The sequence below is a fragment of the Geotrypetes seraphini genome, chromosome 9 (assembly GCF_902459505.1).
Source record: "Geotrypetes seraphini chromosome 9, aGeoSer1.1, whole genome shotgun sequence".
Lineage (NCBI taxonomy): Eukaryota > Metazoa > Chordata > Amphibia > Gymnophiona > Dermophiidae > Geotrypetes > Geotrypetes seraphini.
In genome coordinates, this window is record NC_047092.1 from 66789410 (window position 1) to 66814279 (window position 24870).

Here is a 24870-nt window from a genome sequence, read left to right on the forward strand (position 1 = left end):
GCTTCTCTCCTCCCAGCATATACGGTTCCTTCCGATTATTAATCCCCAAATGCATTACTCTGCATTTCTTTGCATTGAATTTTAGTTGCCAAGCATTAGACCATTCCTCTAACTTTTGCAGATCCTTTTTCATATTTTCCACTCCCTCTTCGGTGTCTACTCTGTTACAAATCTTGGTATCATCTGCAAAAAGGCACACTTTTCCTTCTAACCCTTCAGCAATGTCACTCACAAACATATTGAACAGGATCGGCCCCAGCACCGAACCTTGAGGGACTCCACTACTCACCTTTCCTTCCTCCGAGCGACTACCATTAGCCACCACCCTCTGGCATAAGTCAGACAGCCAGTTTCTAACCCAGTTCACCACTAACTCCCCTTCACCTTTGAGTCTCACAATGCCACTTTTGCACTTCTTCCAATCACTAATAGATCTAAAAAAAATGTCTTGTCTCCCTTTTGTACCGTGTCAGCTATTTTTTCTTCCATTTGCATCTTTGCTTTCCTGACTACACGACTAGCCTCTATTAACTTTTCCAGATATTTTTGCCTGTCTTCCTCTTTCTGCGATCTTTTGTAGTTTATGAAAGTTAACTTCTTATTCCTTACCTTCTCAGCTACTTTTGAGATCCAAAGCGGCCTTCTTTTTTTCTTACTTTTACTTACTTGCCTCACAAAAAGGTTTGTTGCCTTTTTTTTTTTTTTGTAAATAATTTTTATTGATAAAGCAGCCAACAGCAATTCAGGAATCAGAGGCTACAGCACTGTAGCGATCCATAAGCAAGAGGTCCAGGACAATACAGCATGCCCAGGAAGGCGTCAAACAGAAACCACCAGTAAGCAAAAGGAACAGAGATTCAAGGGCAAACAGGTACAATCCCAGAAGAAAGTACAACAACAACAACAGAGCCCGATCGCAATGAACAATGGCCTCCCAGCAGTGAAAAAACAAAAGAGAAGAAGGATCCTCTCACAGGAGAACATGCCATGGCTGCAATAAACTTTTTAAATATATCAACCCCGGAACAGCCACACCACACAACCAAGCCACTACCATTCACCACCCAAACATACCATACTAGTTGCAGCACAGGAAACCCATACAACTTGCCCACTGCATTTCCATTCCTACCAGACATTCCAACCCATGCAGACAACAATTCTTTGACGTAATACCTCATCCAAACAAAGCTAGTTTTTTTTAAAGTCTAAAACCTTTGCTTTTGAATGAGCCCTCTCTATACCCATCTTAATATTAAACTGTACCATGCAGTGATCACTGGATGCCAGATGATTGACCACTGTTACATCAAAAACACTTTCCCTGTTTGTAAGCACTAAGTCCAATATGACCCCCATCCAGCGTGGATTCTATTACCAACTGCTGGAGAATCGAGGATCTCCCTACTTCTAGAAGACCCCGCAATAGGGATACCCCAATCAACATCCGGCATGTTAAAATCACTTATTCTTGTACAATCCTTCTAGAGGCTGAACTTGAGGGATTTTGTATGTCTGGTAGCCTCTGCTGCAGGGCTACTAAAACTTGATCCCTCCCCTTTGTGCTACCTGCTTGGGAGTTTCCTGTCATGCTCAGTTTTGTGCGTGCAGCTTCTCTGCTTGATTTGTTTTCAATTCCTAGTCTTTTTTTTTATTTATTTTGCGGGTTTATCCATGTGCTGCAGGATAAACTCTGTGCAAGTGATCCTTCGGCGGGAGATCACAGACATTTTACATTTTGTCTGCTTCTGGAGGGTGCTCTGTGAGCTTAAACTGCAGTAAGCCCTCTAGACAGCCTGTAGATTAGATCGGATCGCCGGGATTGGGAGCCATCTCTCCCCTGGTTCATCCGCAAAGGGATAGAGTGCAGGCTGCTGCAGTTCCATGGAGGTACACCAGGATCGGAACCAGACAGTGTGTCTTCCCTAATTTCCTTGAGTGGTCCTGGTGGTCGTGATCTTAGGTGACAGGGAAGGTGTGGTAATCAGAAGACCTGAAAAATCCAGTTTAATCAGCTCCTGAGATACTGATCTTCTTGCTTGTACTGTGTATTTCAGGCTGCCATAGACTTTCATTGCTTCACAAGTCTCTGTGGTGTCTTTGAATCACAGAGTTTGCTGATTTTGGGGAGTGCTCAAATTGGGGTTTTGGGTGGTTTCCCTGCATGCCCTGGCCTGTAAAATCCTAAAATCGCAGTTTTTTTGCATTTTCCTGCGTTTTTAACAGGCGTTTTTCAGGCAAAATCGGCACCCGCAGTGGCCACCTTGAATTTTCTTTAAAGTTTTTAAAAGAATATTTTTGGGTCTTAGAAGCTTCGTTTTTGCTCCAAACTTCTCAGATGGCCACCTCAGGACAGGATAGCATGGATTCATGCCGTAAATGTGGCGGATGGCTGACGGATTCATAGCCATGTATTCTGTGCGCCACGGTCCACAAGGGGCAAGAACCATGCATGGATCCCGCACTATCCTCCAGGGAGGCCTTTCTTCTGATTCCGCCAGAGATGTGTTTCCACCATCCAGGACGCCAAATTTGGGCGAGGAGGGCACTTCCGTGAAATGCAAGCGCACTTCCGGGGAAAAGTCTCATAAGCCTTCAAAACATTCTAAATCTGAGTCCCGCAGATCGGCTGTGACCGCCGAGGACTATTTTGCACCGGAATTTGTGGATATGTTGTATCAGGCTTTCATGAGAAAGCGTGCTATGCCTTTGTCTCCTTCTCAGATTCCGGTGTAGCAGTCTGTGCAGCCTTTGGATTCCAGCATGTCAGTCTGCTCCCTTGCTGGTCTGCCTGAAAGCCAGTGGCAAATTCCCACTGTTGCCTCGGTGCCTTCATCAATTTCTATGCCGTTGCTGTCACATGGTTCTTCGGCTTGCTCCACTGACGTGGCTAGCCTAGCGGATCTCAGGGATTCCCAGAACATTGATTTCCACGATCTGGGAAAGGATCAGATGGTACACAGGCTCTTTAAGTCCAGTCGCCTTCCTGATCTTATCTCTGAACTCTGAGGACATTGAAACTTGGTTCAGACTCAGCGGTTCAGGCGAAGTGTTCCGTCATGAGTTCTAAGCCCCCGCTTTCTGCTGCATTTCCAGATCATGTGGATTTGGCGTAAATGCTCTTGGAGGTTTGGGAGGCCCTGGAGGGTCCCCTGAAGTTTGCTATGGCCATAGCTAAATTGTATCCCATGGCTTTGGAATTTTCCAAGCGCCTAGTCCCGCCAAGGGTGGATTCCGGCGATGGCTCAGGTCACTAAACGTACCTCTTTGCCCTCGTATGGAGGGGTTGTCCTGAAGGATGCCCAGGACCGAAGACTAGATTTTGTCATGAAGCGTTTTTTTAATTCTGCTGCAACGGGAGTACGAGCTTCAGTGGCCACTTCCTTTCTGGCCCGGGCATGTCATACTAAATTTCGTCAGGATCCTGAGGAGGTTATCCTTCGGGATCTCGACTTCCTGGTTTCTGGGGTGAATTATTTGGCAGACGCGCGGCACTCTAAGATATTTTGAAAGTTTATGCTAAGCTGGGAGCTTATTCAGTTTCTGCTAGGAGAATGTTATGGATTCGCCAGTGGTCGGGTGATTCTTCATCCAAGGCTACGCTGAACAAATTACCCTTCAAAGGTTTGATCTTCTTTGGCCAGGGTTTGGATGACCTTATGGCAAGGGTGCAGGATCATAAGCCTAAGTCACTTCCTGGCTCTAGACCTCATCCGACCAGGGGGACGGGATGGCTGAATTTTCATCACTTCTGGAGAACCTCACAGTATGCTGGACCCCCTGTGGTGGGACAGCGTTTCGGAGTGTCCTACAGACCTCACTTTTGGAGGTGCAAAGCGCCAACAGCCTTCCAACTCTCAACCTTCTGTCCCTTCCAAGAGAAAATTATGATGCCAGGTCTCTGGCAAGCCCCCCCCCCCCCCGAATCGGGGGGCGGCTTTCTCCTTCCTTCCAGAATGGCTAAAGATAACCTCGGACCAGTGGGTCCTAGAGGTACTCGGGGACGGTCTTTGACTGCAGTTCTTCCAGCCACTGGCAGACTTTTTCCTGTCCTCTCCCAAGGGAATTCTGGACAGGGCCAGCAAGGTGCCCAGGTTAATGTCAACCATCAAGGGGGTACAAGGATTCCCCTGCTGGGCTTGGAGGCTCGGTTACTCTTTGCTTGGGCGGAATGACATCTGTTGGCCTTGTCTGCGGTTTATGTGGCCGGTGTAGACAGCATTTAGATAGACTTTCTCAGTCATCAGACTCTGGACTGGGAAGAATGGTCCCTGTCTGGGCTGCTGCTCGAGATCATAGTGCACCGCTAAGGTCATCCTACCTTCGATCTGATGACGTCTTCTCAGAACAGGAAGGCCGACAGATTTTTCAGCCTATGATGGGAGGTCAGCAGTGAAGGACTCGATGCTTTGGTTCAACCTTGGCCCGAAAGGGAACTTCTGTACGTCTTTCTCTCATGGCCTATGATAGGGTGAGTGCTGCACCGGGTGTCCTCTCACAGGGGTCCGGTAATCCTTGTGGATCCTTGTGGACTGGCCCAGGAGACCTTGGTACGCAGACCTTGTGAGGTTGTCCTTGGGGAAGGGGTCTGCGTCTTCCTTACCATCGGAGGTTGCTCACGCAAGGGCCGATTGCATTTCAAGATCCAGACTGCTTTGGTCTTATGGCCTGGTGCTTGAGCAGGCTACTTTGACAGCCAGGGGTTATTCCTCTGTGGTTATTGCAAGCGGAAATCAACTGTATTGGCCTATGCAAAAGCCTGGAAGTGTTTTCAGGCTTGGTGTGTGGGGGTTCAGGTGGATCCTTTGGTACCATCGGTGGCTCATGTTCTGGACTTCCTGCAGGCTGGCCTCAGAAAGGGTCTGGTGGTCTCTTCTCTCCATGTTCAGATTGTGGGATTCTCCTGTTTAGATCCCTCTTTGTTCAGGGATTCTCTGGCTTCTCACCCAGATATTGTCCAGTTCTTGAGGGGGGCCTGGAGGCTGAGGCCTCCCTTGTGACTGCCTTGCCCGTCGTAGAACCTGAATTTGGTCCTACACTCCCTGATTCGTCCGCCCTATGAACCCCTGGATGGGATCTCTTTGGCAGATCTTACCATTAAGACCGTCTTCTTGATAGCGGTCACATCTGCACGGCGAGTGTCAGAGCTTCAGGCTTTGTCGTGCAGAGATCCTTTAATTCGCATCACGGAGTCTGTTTTGATTTTGAGGACTATGCCGCCTTTTCTTCCGAAAGTGGTTTCCACTTTCCATGTCAACCAGGAAGTTTTCCAGCCTTTGTTCCTTCGGGTTCCAAGTCTCAAGACCATGTTTTGCGGTCTCTGGATGTACGGCGTTGCCTTTTGACATACTTAGAGGCCACTAACAATGTCCATCTGTCGGACCATCTGCTTGTCCTGGCGGGCCCCGCACATCGGGTCGGCCTGCTTAAAAAGGCTACTATTTCACATTGGATACGTATATCCATTTCCGCAGCCTGTGTGTCAGCGTGGAAGAAGCTTCCCCTTGGGGTGAAGGCTCACTCCACCAGAGGAATGGCTTCCTCATGGGCTGAATCTCATGCGGTCTCGCCTAAGGAGATTTGTCGGGTGGCCACGTGGGCTTCCCTTCATACCTTTTCCAGGTTTTACCTGCTTGATGTGGCGGCTAAGAGTAATATGGCCTTTGGCGCTTCTGTTTTTGCAGATGGCTTATCTTGCCCCCCCCTAAGATTTGTGACTACTTTGATATGTCCCTTGAGTTCAGCCTCCAGAGGGATTGTACAAGAATGAAAGATTAGGTTTCTTACCTCTGCTAATCTTCCTTCTTGTAAATCTCCTCTACAAGCTGAATTCACACTCATCTGTTTTGTCCAATTTGCAGGTCGCCTCTTCAGTAACTGGTAAGCTGGATTTCTGTCTTTGACCAGCCTCACTAAGAATTACATGCATATTCCCCTTTGTAAGGTTTAAGGGTTGGTGGGTTTCCCGCAGGGGTGCCCCTTCTGATCTTCAGGCTGTATCTACATTCATAAATTTCCTATGTTTTGCAGTTTTATAATGTTCACATTATATGTTAGATTACAGTTGGCCTTTTTTGGCCGTGGTTTTTAGTGTAATAATTTCTTGAGCAGAATTGACTGGTAGCGGGAGTCCCCCCCGCAGTGTTCCCTCTAAGCTGAGCAGGTGTCCTCCAGCTGCATTGCTACCACTAGGGGGTGGAATATTTTCAGTCGCTAAGGACAGGTATGTTCCCTGGAGTCCTGCAGAACTTGCATGTCCCTCACAATTGAAAAATGTGACAGTAAAACAGCACCCTCTATTGGTGAGACTGTGGGTGGAGGACTCCTGCTCAGCTTAGAGGGAACAGTGGCGCCTCCCGCGCCCTCTTTCTTTTCTTCTGTTTCCTGTTGTCATAGATCTACCTGGCTTTTCTACTAACTAAGCATGACAGGAAACTCCCAGGCAGGTAGCCCAAAGGGGAGGGATCAAGTTTTATTAGTCCTACAGCAGAAGCTACCAGACATACAAGGTCCCTCGAGTTCAGCCTCCAAAGGAGATTTACAAGAAGGAAGATTAGCAAAGGTAAGATAACTAATCTTTCATTAGTAAAACTTCCTCTTTTTAGTTATATCCTGAATGTCTGCTATTGAATCTCTGTCTACTTCTTCCATCTGTGAAGGAGGCCTATACATCACACCAAGATAAATGAGACTTATCCACCCCACCTACTATAGAGGACCTAACAAAAGACCATTCAGTAAGGAACTTGCAACACATCAGTTATTTGGTAAGTCCCACATCTGCTTGGAGAACAACTGTGTCTGGGCAGTCAAATGGTGCCACCTACTTATCTCTGATTTATTCTTCTGTCTTTGAGGCATCCTGTGACAGGTAAGCAACTTTGCTTTACAATCTGAGGAGACAATAGAAAAACTGTAGATACAGATGTTCTGGAGATAATTTATTAAACACTGACATATATAAAACCATGAAAACAGTCTATTGCCTTAGCATTTTTTTGCTACTTCAGCTTGTCTGCGGTGTTCTTTGCTCACACGTTTAAAGACAATAGACTGTTTTCAGTCCAATTCTTTATATGTGAGTTTGCAAACCATTGGACCCCTGAGGAAGGCGTGTTCGCCAAAACACGGACCGTGTAGGTTCCGGGTGGATTTTTATCACCATATTTTTTAGCATTGTACTTTTTTAATTGAATTTTCATGGTTTTATATGTCAGTGTTTAATAAATTATCTCCAGAACATCTGTATCCACAGTTTTTGTTTTTGTTTTCATCGGTGGATTGTTTTCTCTGTGGATCATCGGGTCTCCCCATTTTTCTTTGTTGTGAGACAATAGAAAAGTCAGGGTCAAGAAATCAGCACCGCTCCTTTTTACCCTGGAAGTCCATTGCCCCAGTTACCATAGTTAGATTATGAGCCCAATGGGACAGAAAGAGAAAATGCTTAAAGTACCTGTTTACTATTCAATGTATTCCGCTTAGGGTATAAGCAGTATATCAAAATATAAAATAAAGAATCAAAGACGCATATTTGCTGATAATGGATTTCTTGCACAGGAAGTCTTTCAGAGCTAAAACTGAAATAAAACCATGCTTAGCTGCCAAAAGTAAAAAATGTATCACTGAGTAAATCATGAAATAGGTGAATGGGATAAGCTGAAGACTGAAGAGAATACTGTGCCAAACAAAGAACCTTGGTATCTATCTTAGGAGAAGGACCACGATAGAGGTTTTCAACCCAGTCTTCAGGACATAGTTGGATTTTTCAGGATAACCATATTGCAATTTGCATGGACTACCTCCATTGTATGCAAATCTTATTCATATTCATTGTGGGTATCCTAAAAACCAGATCCGGCTAGGTATGTCCCAAGGACTGGATAGAGAACTTCTGGTCTAAATGAAAAAAACATGTCACAGGAACAAAGTAGAAACCATCGGATATGATAGAATCAACATACGGTAATTATAAAGGCATCTGTTATCTTCAAGTAGTTCTTTGATAACATTTAATACACATTAATTTTAAAGGAATACTCACTATGAGAGCATAATAAGACCAAGATTTCATTGTATCTGTGTAGTGTAGGAAAATAAATGCTTATGTTCTCTTTAAATTTGAAAATCCAAAAGCATGATAACTTGCTTGCCCTTGGACCGATCAAGGTTAAATTTAGGGGGCAGATGAAAAATTCTTGGATATATAGGATTGAAAATTACCTCACATTCTGTAAGGTAATTTTCAATGGAGTCAAAGTTTAAAAGTACAGTACTCCAAATCTGTGTGTGCTGAATTTGTTCAGAATCTACTAATTCATTTGGTCTGGGTAGTAAAATTGTTCTCAGATAAAACAATTATTTGTTAAAGCCATTTATTTTATCATCTTTAAAGTTATTATTTTAATTAATAAAAAATGTATCCTCTTATTTACTGAATAGTGTGTTCTCTGCTTTAGTGGCAGGGTTAACAGCCCTTGCTAGGGATAGTAATGGGGAGTCTGTCATTGCACAAATGGCCATATTGATTGGATTTAAAGCCCATAAATGCAGAATTCTGGAAGGAGCTCTCATGCACTGCCCTTGACTGAGAGCTGCAGTTGATGGTGACTGAGAACTGCAGTTGATGAACTGAATACATCAGGAGAAAATCCCTAGTTGTAAATAAAGGATTATGGTGTCAGATTCTAGCTCCAGTTTTGATTGATCTGGAAATCAATGGAATGGGAAGAAACTACCATGTGAAAAATATGTTCAGATACTTCACAGTTTTTTTTTCCTTTCTTTTTTAGGTTGAATGCACATTTTGAAGTAAACCTAGATTGTTCAGTCTCTCGAGCAGAAATTTACTCTGAGTACCTTTCCACTTGCAGTAAATTAGCTCGAGGTGGAATCCTAACATCAACTGGATTTTATAAATGTCTTAGGTAGGTTCATAGTCTCTCTCTCTCTATCTCTTTATATATATATATATATATAAACATATATAAACATTATTGGAAAATCTGAAAAAAATCATTGGTATTTTTATGCTTTTGTATAGTAGATGCCTGCTGTTTAATGGAGGGGAAATATTTAGAAAATTTCAGTACCAATAAACATTTTAGACACTGGGGAGAAAATGTTTCTTATTTGGTTTTGTACTCATTGCTGCTACGTTTTATTTTTGCTTTGCCTATTCTTTTGCTCTTACATGCTCTTTCTCCCCCTAACCTCCTATATCCCTTTCCCTATAGATACTGTCCTTTCCCTTTTTTCAGCCTCTCTTCCTTTTTCCTTTTCTGTTCATCCAGCATCTTGTCTGAGCAGCTCTTGTCCACTGCATATCTTCTATTCTCCAGGCTGTAGTGGTTCCATTTAGTCCCACCTATGGGATAAGTGCTGACTCTTAAATACTCTGATACTAGAAATATTTCCATCCTATTAAATGTGAAGAAATTAATTTTTTTAATATCATTTTCAGGTATTGTCTTGTTGAAAGAACTTTAAAAAATATTTACAGTATATATATATAAAAAAGCATAGTATGTTTGAAATGTTTCATTGAATCACTTCAAGCTCAGATTTTCTTAGATATTTTCTCTGAAGACAAGTAGAATTGGCAGACAAACATATGTGGGATATTATCACACACACTGATGGGGCTTTTTTTCAAAGTGCTTGTAAAACACTTATGAGCATACATGGTAGCTCCCATAGCTGCTCGAATCCTGTATCATGCTCACTTTATTTCCATGGCTGAGAATGGACTTTCTGAAAGCATTTTCAGTAGACCTTTTATGGTTCTTTGGGTGCAGCATGTCTCAAAACCTTTCTGTGAGGCCTCTTTGTTTTCTATTCAGGTTTGCATCAGTTTGTTTGTCATCTAATCTTGTGAGTTTGAACCTACCATTTGAGAACTCAAGTATGGAGCTAAGAAGACAGAGCACTGAGTATTGAGCAAAGTAATGGAATCATTGGCACAGCTAATGTGAGTCATGTGATTCTGGATGCCGCTGTTTGACCTCCACAGTGACTGCATGTGGAATTCAGGTCTGACTTTCATTTAAGTCATTCACCATAATGATCTCCAGAGGCTTGCTTCGGACCTCAAGCAATTTTGGAAAGCTAGTACAACTGTTGAATTCTACCACATCATAGACTTTGAGGAAAAGTTCCAAATGAGAAAAAAATATACATAGTTCAATGTGTAAAAAGTGCATAACAACTTAAGACAAGCAGCTGTATTCCACTTAAAGCTCATAGCCTATGGCTGCCTTCTCTTTGATGCCTAATATTAACAAGCCGATTCTGGTTCGGTACTTAATGCACTTAGAAAATTTTTTGTAACTTAGCACAAAATTACTTCAAGCTCAAATCTTCCCTACGAAGGTCAAAAACCAGTCTGAGATGGATATCTTGGTATAGCCAGGATCTGTGTCAAACCTTGTAAAAGTATTGAGAAAGAAAAAAGTATTGGGAAAAAAAAAGTATTGAGAGGAAAAAAAAAAAAAGTATTGAGATCAGAATTCCAGGTTTCATGTCCTTCCTCATCCTCCCTCACCTCCAGTAGCATCCTCTCAAATGTACATAGTACAATATTAGCTATAGTTGTGTGAAAAAATTAGGACATTCCATGAAATATTCTGTTCTTTCTTCAGAAATGTTCACATATCAATGTCAAATCTTTTTTTAAATTTATCTCTGGAAAAGAAAGTGATGTAATTGCAGGTAAACAACAAAACTTTTCCTTGATTTACTCATGAAACAAAAGATATCCACAAAAATGTGTATTCTAACTGAGAAATAAATTAGTACACCCTACACCCTAATACCTGGTGTTACCCCATTTGGCTGAAATAACTGCAGTGAGACGCTTCTTGTAGTCATCTACCAGTCTCTGACATCAGTCTGAGGAAAGTTTGGCCCACTCAATGCAGAATTCTTTCAGCTGTGAAATGTTTGAGGAGTTCTTGCATGTGTTTGCTGTGTTTGAAGGAAGCCTACACTACGTTCAAAGAGCGATACATCACAAACATAGGAAGTACCTTGTTTTGCCTAGCCTGTCAGCAGCAGGTTATCCATGAAATGCTTAGCAATAATCACAGTAGTCTTACACAAACTGCTTGGGGGCACATCTCAGAGAAACAGAAAATTCATGTAGAACACTATATGGTAACCTGGCATTCCAAGAGTTGATCATCAGCTTCCTCAAATTTAATCTAAGTTAGTCTCCTGAGTTAGTCTTCCTAAGATCTCTACTAGACACAGATACAGCTTTAAACTACAGTTTTCTTCCCTGACAGCAGGACCTAAGATAATAGTATCTGCATTAGAGAGAGCAGTGCAGAGTTAACAGACATTTTGATGCCTTGACCATTTCCTTAAAAGATTGTCAGCATCTAGAGTCAAGGCCATAGCGGAATTATTCTTGCCCATCTCATGTCAATCTTAATTTAAAAAAAAAAAAAAGAATGCAAAGCCACATGTCTGACATCGGTCAACAGATTATAATTACTACCTAGGCAAAGACTGGTTTTATTATTATTATTATTTTTTTTTTTATACAATCTCATGAACAGACATATAGCTCCTGAAAAGTAGCCAAGTGGTCCAATAAAAGATAATGGCATTTTTGTTGTTGTTGAGATTTCCTCATTTGTCTTCAGAGAAATTAGGGCTGCTTACTTATAATAGGTATTCTCCAAAAAAACAACAGAATTTTTAGTCACACTTCTCACTTCCTCTGGAATTAAGCTCTTTGACATAATCTAGAACTGTGGCATGTTGTAGAAATGGTTGCTAAGTAGAACCTATCATACATTCTCAGAACTGTTTTACCAATACTTTGAGGAAACATCTGGAAAGAATCCAATCAACATATGTGATGCCACTCACACATATAACTGGTAATTCTGCTGTTTTCAGAGACCTGTTGTTATAGATAAGCAGCTACATTTTCAACCTTTCCCATCTTACTATGATTCATCGTTGACCACTGTTATTCAAGTCTCAATGTTATTCTTTAATCTTTTTGTTGGAAAAACAAATTTTTTTGTTTGCTTTGGAGCATAGTAATGAGTGAAATGGAAACCTTGTCTTTTGGTGATTTATTCATTGCCTGTGGCATTGATATAATGCTTATGCTTATGCTTAAATTAAAGTATGTTTCAGTATACAGTATATATTCAAAGGCAATGAAATAGTTTCATTAATATTCACATTAATATTAATAGAAATAAAAACTGATTTACAATTCTGTGACATTTTTAATTGGCTGTTTCATAGTATTCAATGTGAAAATGTGGTTTTGTATTGGGGGGTTTTCTATGGTTAAATTTTGTCAAATCATGTTTCTTTGTTGACTATATTGGCAGTAGTACCATACCTTTTTTATTTACTCTTTGGCATGGACTGCTTATGCAGCTATCAATAGCTTTCTCAATATTTTTCACTTCTGTATACATTTTCTCAAGCTTCCCATGTATTCTTAAGATTCTTTCCTTTGTTAATATTTTTTGTATTTTACTGAAGACAGATTTGTTTGCTTTCTATTTAATTTAGCTTGTTTGGACTTTTGAGTCAGTTAACTTCTAAACTATAAAAGTTCTACAAATTTTAGTAAATTAGCACAGCAGCAAGTAGGTCCTTTTTCTCCAAATAGTTTATCCAACTTTATGAAAGGAGAATGCAGAATTTTCTCCAGAAATAGGAAGAGTCAACCACAGTACATAAGTAAGTAAGTGATGTCATCTGAAGATGCAGAGCATTTGCTATGTAACTCTAGAAAAGCCTAGAATATTTTTCATAGATGTGCTTAGAACTTCCCACCCAGATACAGTGCACAGAGTCTCTTCAATCTGTGTGTCCATGATTATAACTAACTGTATCTTTCTATATTCTTCAGAGCATGAAAACATTTTTTTTCTCTTTGGAACCTTCTCAGTTGCCTTTTTTTCTGTTGATATACCACTTTAGTTTATTTGTTTTATGACTTCTGCTACCAAGAATCATTCTCTTTCTTCCTATGGCCTTGTCAAGCAGCCTCTGTCCCAGTATTTTTTTAAATTTGAAATTATACAATCTCAAAGAATAATCTTTGAAAGAAATTACAGAAATAATTTAAACAAAATATGTTCAAATAAAATAGGACAAAAAACTTGTAGTAATACAATCCACAATTAAAGGGGACAAGAGCACAACCATGAGAAAAAAAAGAGTCTAATAAGTAATATTTAAATAAGAAAAATGAGTAGGTCTACACTTATTGCAGTAACAATTATAAACTGGACTCTGACTAGAGGGTTAACAAATTTAAAGAGAAATACCTTCTCTTTCTCTAAACTGAGAAGATACCTAGGGCTCCTTTTACGAAACCGCTTTAGTGGCTTTATCGCACATGACTTTTTATCACGTGCTAACCCCCGCACTGGCTGAAAAACTACCACCTGCTCAAGAGGAGGCGGTAGCGGCTAGCGCGGCCGGCAGTTTAGCACGTACTATTACGCGTGTTAAACCGCTAACATGGCTTCGTAAAAGGAGCCCCTAATATTTTTATAAGAAATAATGCTGTACATTTTGTGTTGGAATCTTTATTGAAAACATTATCTGAGTTGTCTCAGTTCCAGAAAATTTTTCATCTTAGATTGAGTTCACCTTAAGACATTAGAAAAAACCTGATTTTCTGTTACATATGCACAGGAATCCATCCATTAGGTGATCAATCCATGCTCGTGAACCACTTGCAGAAGGGTGTCGATCACATCTTTCAGCTCCTCCTCCTTTACCAGTGGAGTATAGTTCCGTCTTCAGTTGTTCCTTCTGCAAGCAAACCAAGAAGAGATGTTGTGATCTGCTCTGTTTAGGAGGCTTTGGTGCCAGAGGGCACAACATTTGGGGCTACTCTGCCTGGGAGAGAATGTAGGCTCTGTAAGCGTGGACTGCAGTTCACAGGGCAACCCCCAGGTATACCTTATTAGCCAGCCTGCTTTGTATTACCGTGAAGCTTGGGGTCTGTTCCCCTGGGAGCCTGCTCGCCTTCTGATTTATTATAGGCTTGAGTGCAGTATGTGAGGCCCCTGTGTGAATCCCTTTGGGTTTCAGGGAGTTGGCTGCATTTTATTTCCCCCCTCCCCCCCGTCATGTTACGAGGATTTGTGGGGGTTGAGCCCTCATTTGGTTCCGGTCCGACTGGCAGTCCAAAGATTTCCTGGTCTGAACTGTTCCACAAGGATTCAACAGCACAAAAAAAAGAGGCAATAGAGATGTCTGTACCAAACCAACGGTTACATTTATTTAAAACATCAATAACAAGCCAGCAGAAGTCCTTGATCTCAAAAGATTTTATAAGGTCCCAAAAGTGGCATCCTATGAAAGTCCTAACCAGGATCCAGGTTTTGGTAACTGACTTTGCCTTCCTCAGGAGGACAACGAATAAACTGAAATTGAATGGAACAAGATGGAACATAAAAGCATGAATAATAAAACACAGAGGCACATAAAAAATGATTATAACAATAATAATAACGCCAATAAAAACATCATTTGGACATTTTTAGCATATTTGAGAAATGTGAAACAATCTAAAAACCATATACATAACTGCACATAACCCATTAACACAAAGCCTGTAACCAAAATATATCTAAACAGCAAGTATATGATATTCAGAAGTAAACAATGAGAAATAGTTTTCACTAAATGTAATATATAAATGACATGATAAAATCATAATGACATAACAAATGATGGCAGATAAAGACCTGAATGGTCCATCCAGTCTGCCTATTAGTTAGTCTCATTAGAAATACATGATTAAGTTAACTTGTCTCTTCCTTGATACTTCTGGGCCATAGACTAAAGTCTACCTGGTATTGTCCTGGGTTCCAACTGCTGAAGTTGCCGTCCAATCTCACTCCAGCCTATCCAACCATCCCATTGTTTGCAGGACATCCACTGTAATGTCTGGCCAGTAACGTCCTCATGTTCCAGTTAGTTGAGTTCCCTTTGATGCCCTCCCCAGCCATCCTACCCTGATTCACCACATATAGAACACAAACTGTACAAGTTTATTCAATACTAGCCTTAGTTCTTTAATTTATATCATTTGTTTGTTTTCTAATTAGAGATCTTTTGTGTTTATCCCACGCTTTTTTGAATTCCATTACTGTTTTCCTCTCCACCACCTCCCTCGGGAGGGCATTCTAGCCATCTACCACTCTCTCCGTGAAAAAGAATTTCCTAACATTACTCCTAAGTCTTCCTCCCTGCAACCTCAAGTCTAGTTTTACCATTTTCCCTTCTCTGGAAAATATTTGGTTCTATATTAATACCTTTCAAGAATTTAAATGTCTGTATCATATCTCTCCTGTCCCTCCTCTCCTCTAGAGTATACATGTTTAGGTCTCCCAGTCTCTTCTCGTACTTCTCGTACAAGTGGGCAATAAAATGAAACTGGAACCATAAAGGATTCAAGGCAGAAAGTTCTCTCCACTTCAGTCAGGTTGAAGCAAAGCTGACACAGGCAGGCATCAGCAGCAGCAGCACTGTGAGTACAGCCCATTATTCCCTATGGGGAAAATTTGGGGGAGGGGCCAGAAAAAGTTGAATTTAAGGGTTGCTGGAACCAGATAGGTTCCCCCACCTCCACAACACCATTCACTGAGGTTTGGGTTTTTTTTTTAACTTTCAAGGGAGCCCCCACTGTCCGTTTTTGGTGTGATTTTAATGGTGGAGGCCATCTTGGATTTTAAACTTTATTTTATTTTTTTCTAAAGCCTCCATCTGCCTCAAAACACCTCAATTTGGCTCAAAATTAATTGGGATGGACTCCTCAAGCTGTTTTGCCCCTATATTATGCAAGATTTGGGCTGGATGATCAGCTGAGGAGCGTCTGTGTAGCGAATGTGAGGGAGGGATGATAGCCTCAGGCTTAGCCTCCTCTGAGTCCTCCAGGGCTGGGGAACTATGAAGGAGCCATAGGGAGAAGATCCATTCAAGAGTCCTCAAAATGCAAATGCACAGACACTGCAAAACCCAAGAGAAACCAGTCTTGAGGACCTGCAGGGGTCCTTGGGGGCCTCCTGTTCAAGGATTTACTCCAGAATTTGTGAATCTTCTGTGGAAAACTTATTTGATGGACCTAGGACCACTGCTCTGCTTGGGGGCATCCTGGTATCAGACCAGGAAGATATGCTTCAGGAGGTCTCTCTACCACAGAGGAAGCCAGCTCCCAGCCTGTGTGACCAAGCAGTGGAGGACTGGGAGGATTGGAGATCAGACTCCATGCCTTTATTGTCCCAGAGCTCAGTTTCCTTCCTGTAGGATTTTGCTTCCCTGTCAGGGACTGAAAGTCATGAGACAATCGCTGCTCTCGACCAGGGAGATGATCCATCAGTGTGGCAACTGTTAAATTCAGCTACCGTCCCACGTGTCATTACAAATGCGCTCTGGGAGTTGAAGTTGTAGCTTCAACAGCTTTCCACTCAAAGTACATGGTCATGAGTGACACAAATGCTCAGACCACCCTTTTTTCTCTTACATCCAGACATCACCTTGCTGGTTCCAGAGTAATGGGAGACTCTAGAAGGCTTCCTGAAGGTGGCAAAAACTATGTCTAAACTTTATCCTATGGCTCCAGAATTTCAGCAGCTATTTAGTCAGCCGAACGTGGATTCCACTGTGGCTCAAGTAACTAAACATACCTCCCTCCCTAGTGAGGGAGGAGTGATGTTAAAGGATGCACAAGATCACAAGGTGGACGTAGCTCTTAAGAGGCAATTTGAAGTGTTAGCTTTGGGGATCAAAGCTACAGTGGTAGCCTAATTCGTGGCACATGCTTGCCACACCAGCTAATGGAAATCCTGCAAAGAAGGAGGACATCTGCCCCTGGCTGGTGCTGGAGGGGAGTGGTTATGTGGTAGATGCTCTGTATGATATCGTTAGTTATGAGCAAGGTGTAAATGTATGCTCTTGTTGCCCGCCACATGCTCTTGATCAGACAATGGGCAGGCAACTCAGCTTCCAAACCCACCTTGTGTCAGATTGCCTGCCCAACAGCAGACCTCACTGTCCCACTGGAGGAAATACTGGCAATTTTCATCCTCTGTGACGTTCCCCTCCAATTTTACATAGGTTCCTCCGCTCAGAGATCTTATCAGGGGTCCAGACAGCGGTTTGGCAACCCACAGATTCTTGCATCAGCGCAACTGCTAAGAAATCACAATGGTAACATAGTAGATGACAGCAGATAAAGACCCGAATGGTCCATCTAGTCTTCCCAACCTGATTCAATCTAAAAATTTGTTGGGTTTCTTTTTTATTTTTTCTTCTCCTTAGCTATTTCTGGGCAAGGATCTAAAGCTCTGCCCGGTACTGTTCTTAAGTTCCAACTGCTGAAGTCTTCGTCAAAGCTCACTCCAGTCCATCTATACCCTCCCAGCCCATCCTCCTCCAAACAGCCATATACAGACACAGACCTTGTAAGTCTGCCCAGTACTGGCCTTAGTTCTTCAATATTTACTATTATTTTCTTATTCTAGATCATCTGTGTTCATCCCACGCTTTTTTGAACTCCGTCACCGTTTTCCTGTCCACCATCTCTCTCAGGAGCATTCCACCCTCTCCATAAAGAAGAATTTCCTAACATTCATCTTGAGTCTCCCACTCCTCAACCTGAAATTATGTCCTCCAGTTTTACCATTTTCCTTTCTCTGGAAAAGATTTTGTTCTATGTTAATACCTTTCAAGTATTTAAACGTCTGAATCATATCTCCCCTGCCCCTCCTTTCCTCTAAGGTAAACATATTCAGGGCTTCCAGTCTCTCCTCATACGTCTTTTGTTGCAAACCTCCTATCATTTTTGTCGCCCTTCTCTGGACCGCATCAAGCCTTTTTGTGTCCTTCGCCAGATACGGTCTCCAAAACTGAACACAATAATCCAATGACCTGTACAAGGGCATCAACACCTTCTTCCTTCTACTGGTTACGCCTCTCTTTATACAGACCAGCATCCTTCTGGCAGCAGCCACAGCCTTGTCTCACTGTTTTTTTTTAACTTTAGATCTTCGGACACTATCACCTCAAGGTCCCTCTCCCCCATCCGTGCATAGCAGCCTCTCCCCTCCCAGCATATATGGCTCCTTCCGATTATTAATCCCAAATGCATTACTCTGCATTTCTTTGCATTGCATTTTAGTTACCAGATTTTAGATAAAACAATGATGCTAAGTCATCTGCCTTGCTCCTGCACATAGGTGAGACACTGTCAGCATTTGGAGGGAGTAGGAGCAAATTTCCTTGGACCGCTGGGTTCTAGATATTATTCAGGATGGTCACAAGATAAGAGTTCTATCACCCTCCTTCATATCTACTTATTGACTCTCCAGCTGGACGACCGGGAAAAGCGGCCAGTATGCAAAAGCTATTGGACATTCAAGCCATAGAACCAGTTCCCGAAGAAAATTGGGCTCTGTCAGATTCTTCATATATTTCATAGTGCCCAAGAAAGGCACCGAAGACTGGAGACAGATCCTGGACCTAAAGTCTGTAAATGTGGCACTGAGAGTACTGCGCTTCCAGAGTGTGGTGCAGTGGTTAAAGCTACAGCTTCAGCACCCTGAGGTTGTGGAATCAAACCCACGCTGCTCCTTGTGACCCTGGGCAAGTCACTTAATCCCCCCTCCCCCCCGTTAGATAGATTGTGAGCCCACTGGGACAGACAGGAAAAAATGCTTGAGTACCTGAATAAACTCATGTGAACCGTTCTGAGCTCCCCTGGGAGAACGGTATAGAAAATTGAATAAATAAATAAATTATGGTTGTATCTCCGGAGGAATTCCTAGCCTCCCTAGATCTGACACAGGCATACTTTCATATTCCCATTTTCCCAGACCACAGGAAGTACTTGAGATTTCATTTCTTTCAACAGCATTTTTAGCTTGCAGTCCTACCCTTTGATCTGGCAACGGCCCCTTGTACCTTCACCAAGTTGATAGTGGTAGTCGCAGATCATCTCCACAGGATAGAAACATGATGACAGATAAAGGCCAAATTGCTCATCTAGTCTACCCATTCACAGTAACCATTATCTCTTTTTCTCTCTGAGAGAGCCCACAAGCCTATCCCAGGTCCTCTTGAATTCAAACACAGGAGAATAAAGGTGCACCCATACCTGGATGATTGGCTGATCAGAGCGTCATCAAGGCTAGAGGGTGAGCAGGCAGTGCGACAAGTTGGACATCTCCTAGAGGATCTGGGATGGATTGTCTACTTCAAGAAGAGTCATCTAGAGCCGACCCAATGCTTGAAGTATTTGGGGGTATGCTTCAACATGGTGAAATGCTGTGTCTTCCAGAGCCACACAGAGGCTCAGGTAGCATATTTCAGATATCTTAGTGATACTGAATCCCACAGCCTAACATTACCTTCAGGTGCTGGGTTCGATGGTTGCTACCCTGGAAGTAGTTCCCTAGGTAAGAGTGCATATGTGCCCCCTCAAGGTGGTCTCTGCAAAGGCATTCCCTATAGCAACAGCTTCCCTGGACAGGGATGGCGAGGAACATCTTGCATTGGTGGCTACAAGGGGATCAAATTGCTTACCCATCCAAATCCCATTATGGGTGACCTTAATGACCTATGCCAGCCGCTTTGGCTAGGAAGCTCATTGCCGTGGTAATTCGGTACAGAGCCACTGGTCTCTTCCTCAGAGAAAATGGTCTATAAATTGCCTGGAACTCTGAGCCTTTTGCCAACGTTGAGGGCGTTGGAACAGAACCTGGAAGGAAAGACAGTGTTTTCTGACAATGCCACCACAGTAGCTTATGTGAAAACACAGAGAGGGCACCAAAAGTGCTCCATTATGTTTGGAGGCTCAGATGTTCCAGTGGGCGGAAGGCCATCTTCAGGCGTACTCAGCAACTCATATAGTGCAAGCCGATTTTCTCAGTTGGCAGGCTGTAGACCCAGGGAAGTGGTCCCTCTCCCAAAGAGCATTCAACCTCATTGTGCAATGCTGGGGAAGGCCAGAGACGGACCTAATGGCATTGGCCAAGTATGGAAAGGTGAAATGTTTTTACACCCAAAGAAACAAACCGGGAAGCGCAGGTTTGGACGCATTAGTTCAATCCTGGCTGAAAGAGAGGCTTCATGGTCGGGTCATCTGCGGAATCTTGTCTCACCTGGAACTTGTGATATTGATAGTCCCAGACTGGCTTCGCCAGCCTTGGTATGTGGTTCTTGTGCATCTCCAACGAGACAGATGCCTGAAGCTACTGATTCAGGCACAGCTTCTCAGTAAGGGTCCAGTTCCCATGGAGAACCCAAATCACTTTGATCTTGTGGCATGGCTATAGAGCGCATGGCCTTGACCTACAAGAGTTATTCAGAAGTAGTCCTTGCTACTCTCCTTTGAGCTAAGAAGCCATCAATGTTTGCAGCCTATGCTAAGGCCTAGAAGGCTTTCCAGCTCTGGTGCACCAAAGATCACATTGAGCCTCACACAGCGCCAATTCCTGTGATACTAGCATTCCTTCAAGCTGGATTAGAAAAGGACCTAGTGGTGGCATCTCTCAAAGTCCAGGTGACAAGCCTCTTGTGCTTCTGAGGTTGAGGGGGAAACCATCCCTGGCATCTCCCCTGATGTTACCCAGTTCTTAAAAGGAACACTCAGGTTGCAGCCTCCCATATGGCAGCCTTTTCCATCCTGGAATTTTAATATCATTCTGAAGGGCCTGTCCAAGCCCCTCTGTATGAGCTTCTCCAAGGGGCATCTCTTCTGGACCTCACAGTGAAGACCATATTCTTGGTACAATAGTCTTCACAAGACAGATCTTGGAATTGCAGGCTCTTTCCTGAAGAGAGCCCTTCCTAAGAATCTCAGAGGCTGGGATTTCTCTGCGTACAGTACCTTCTTTCCTACCAAACGTTGTGTCTGCCTTTCATGTCAACCAAGAGGTTCATTTATCCGATTTCTATACTACAATTTTGACTAAGCTAGATGTGTGAAAAGATTTAATCCACTGCTTGGAAAGGACAAATGAGTTAAGCCTTTTCAACTTTCTTTTTTTTTTTTCTAACCAGTCAGTTCATACGAGGCAGACCAGCTTCCAAGGCTTCTATTGCCAGATGGATTTGCATGGCAATTTTATTGGCATACATTGGCTGTGGTAAAGCTCATTTTAATTGAAGTGTGGCATCTTCATGGATGAAGTCCCGGGCAGTTTCATTTAAAGAGATCTGTAGAGCAGCTACTTGGTACAATCTTCATTTCTTTACAAGGCTTTAAAGAGTGGATGTGGTGGCTCAAGAGGACCCCACTTTTGGATCCTCAGTCTTGTGGGCAAGCTCATCTGTCTTTTCCTAGGCTTTGATTTGTCACCTAATTTACAGACTCCTGTGTATATATAACAGAATGAAAGATTAGGTTCATACATGGAAAATCTTGTTTCTTTTAATATACATAGGCGTCCGTACAGACCGTCCTGTGCATTCTGCAAGTCACCTGTTTTCTGCCATGGAAAACTCTATGATCTGGAACTGGAGTTTTTCTCCTGTCATTTCATTGAATATATATGATTAACTTACTAATATATACTGAGTTATTGAGCTTTGGAATACCTTATTTATTAGTGCTGGTTGCACACAGCAGATTGGTTCATAGATACATCTGTTTGTAAGTTCATACTAATTATTGTTCCTTTTCATGAGTTACCGAACAGAAATGTATGATATGTCTAGGGAAGTTCCCCATGCCCCTCCTTCTGTTACAGTGGAGATTGATTACTTTGGTACAAACTGAAGAGGGCACTATACTCTACTGGTGAATGAGGAGGAGCTGAAAGATGTGATTGACACTTCTGCAAACAGTTTGCCAGCATTGATTGATCACCTAATGTATGAGTACCTTCCTCACCTGCAGGAGTGTTTGTTCTGCTCACCTCATTTTATTATTTTATTTGGTGTATTTTTGGTCCCTTTTTCGGTGATTCTGGTACTTGGGTGTTTTTTCAGCTTTGCCTGCTTTGAGAACACACAGATTTCAGCCTGTAGCTGATCCCAGTGGGTACCTCCATCCCTGAAGTGGTCTCATATTCTGTTCATCAGAGGTCGAGTGCAGGCTGTTAGGCGCCCTTAAGAGACTTGGCAGTGTCTCGCAGGTTATCAGCTGCATCATCTCACCTCTGCTCGTCCCGGTGCTCATCCATTGGTCCGCAGGGGTGGTGGTGCAGTCAGGATCTGAATGGCAGCCCGAAGATCAGATTTCCAGAGGCATTCCCAGCATGTTACAGCTCCCCAGCAATGGAATCATTTACCTACTTATCTTCGGGAAGACACAAATTTAGAGCAATTTAAAAGCTCATTGTAGATCTTCCTTTTCATAGATGCTTTCGGTAATTAGCAGAGGATAATCCTTGATCTTCTTTATCCACTATTAATGACGTAACTCTTTAAAGAATAGGTAATTCAAATTAACAGGGTCCCCCTTCCTTCGTGTTCTTTCCCTTAAGTGTCCTTTTCTTTCCAGAATTGTAGTTCAACCATTTTTCTTTTATTTCTAAGTACTTTTAGTCCATATTATTTTTATGTACATTCCTTTGAAATCTTTATAAAAGTGTTTTTATCAAATTTTTAATAAACCTGAAACCGATTCTCTCATCCGGCTACTGTTAGAGAGCTGAGGCAGATGCCAGCACAGATTTTCAAAGAGGTCACAGTAAGTACAGGCCAAGCAGAAACCGATAGTGTGGATGAAATGTGATCGACTCTGAAAGCCACCATACAGGAAGCGACAAACCGTTGTGTTAAGCTAGTAAGTAAAAGCCGTAGAAACAATAAACCACAGTGGTTCACTGCGGAGATCTCAGACCTCATCAAAGAAAAGAAAAAAGCATTCATCTCTTACAAACAATCAAGGGAACAGGACTCCAGGGCAGAATACCTGACCAAGTCAAAAGCCGTCAAAACAGCAGTCAGGGAGGCTAAATTCAACATGGAGGAATCTCTAGCAAAGAACATCCAGAAGGGAGATAAATCATTCTTCAGGTATATCAGTGACAGAAGTAAAAACTCAGGGGGAATATTACGTCTAAGGAAACCAGACGGAGACTATGTGGAAAAGGACTCAGAAAAAGCCCAACTGTTAAATGAATACTTCTGCTCTGTCTTCACCCGAGAAGCTCCAGGGCATGGCCCTCAGTTACAGACAAGGGCTGACTCAGTTGACCCATTTAGCGATTTCAAATTTACGCCCAACAGTGTCCACGTTGAGCTGTCCAAGCTCAAGGTATACAAGGCAATGGGACCAGACAACCTGCACCCCAGGGTACTCAGGGAGTTGAGTGATGTCTTGGCGGAGCCGCTGTTGGTGCTCTTCAACCTCTCCCTTAGTTCAGGTAGCGTCCCGTTGGACTGGAGGAAGGCTAACGTCATTCCACTCCACAAGAAAGGCTCCAAGACAGAAGCGGCAAACTACAGACCAGTGAGTCTCACATCAATAGTGAGCAAACTAATGGAAACTCTTATCAAACACCAATTAGATACGATCCTGAATGAAGAGAACCTACGGGATCCCCGTCAACATGGATTTACTAAGGGGAGATCCTGCCAATCCAACTTGATCAGCTTCTTTGACTGGGTGACGGGGAAGCTAGATGTTGGAGAGTCCCTGGACATCTTATACCTGGACTTTAGCAAAGCATTCGATAGCGTGCCTCATCGCAGGTTACTAAGCAAGATGAGTTCCATAGGATTGGGCAACACATTGACGAAGTGGGTTGGGAACTGGCTTGGAGGTAGGGTTCAAAGGGTAATGGTGAATGGCACCCCCTCTGAAATGACGGAGGTGATCAGTGGAGTGCCCCAGGGCTCTGTCTTGGGCCCGATACTGTTCAATATCTTTATAAGGGACTTGGCAGAAGGGCTCCGAGGTAAGATAACATTATTTGCCGATGACGCCAAACTAAGCAATGTTATCCCAGGACAAGCAGGCAGCATATTCTTAACGTATGGGTGACGTCACCAACGGAGCCCCGGTATGGACACTTTTAACTAGAAAGTTCTAGTTGACCGCACCGCGCATGTGCGGGTGCCTTCCCGCTCGACGGAGGAGAGCGTGGTCCCCAGTTTCTTCGTTTCCGTGGAGCAAAGAAGACGCATATGCTTTCAACGGCTGTTGAAATATCCTACTTTTGCCTTCCCGCTCGCGTAATTTTCTTCCTTTTTTGCTTTTTTCCCTTCGGGTTCCTGTTTCATTTCAAAAAAAAAAAAATCTTAATTTTGTCTTTTCCTTTATCTTTCTGGCCGGCCCCGGCGGGGCCTGTTGCCAACATACAGGCCTCCGGGTTTGATTTTGCAGAGGCCGTGTTTCCATTCATGCCCCCTCAGCCGGGCTTTAAGAAGTGCTAGCGGTGTGCACGCCCGATCTCTCTCACTGACCCGCACAATTGGTGTTTACAGTGCCTGGGTCCAGAGCATCGGGCTGACACCTGCACCCGCTGTGCCACTCTTAAAAAACGTACGTTAAAAAATAGGCAGATCCAGCAGAATATCCTTTTCGGTACCGGATCTGCCACGGAGTCTGCCACACCATCGACGGCGCCGCTAAAGTCGGCACCGAGTACCTCGACACCGCCTGATCCTTCCTCAGGGTCGATAGCGTCAGGTAAGCCGGCTAAGAAGCCTTCCACTTCCCTTGAGCGCCCTCCTGCCACAGCGGCGACGCCGGTCCTCCCAGCATCAAGCCGATCCCGTAAACGCTCCGCCCCGATTTCGGTGAGTGCCTCGTCATCGGCCTCCTCATCGCCGGGGCGTGGAGCGGCACCTATGGTACCGAAAAAGAAAAAAGCGGTACCGGTGCCTCCTCTGGACGACCGCATAGCGGCCATCCTCCAAACCCAA

The 24870-nt window shown here is 43.2% G+C and overlaps 1 protein-coding gene across 2 annotated transcripts in view; it reads left to right on the forward strand.

Annotated features, from left to right (window-relative positions):
- Positions 1-24870, forward strand: part of ARID2 (AT-rich interaction domain 2) — an 817990-nt gene that overhangs the window by 576238 nt on the left and 216882 nt on the right. For both annotated transcript variants that reach the window (XM_033959297.1, XM_033959298.1), the window contains one exon: positions 8790-8924. In XM_033959297.1, the coding sequence (XP_033815188.1) occupies positions 8790-8924 (135 nt within the window). The remainder of the gene's footprint in view (positions 1-8789; positions 8925-24870) is intronic.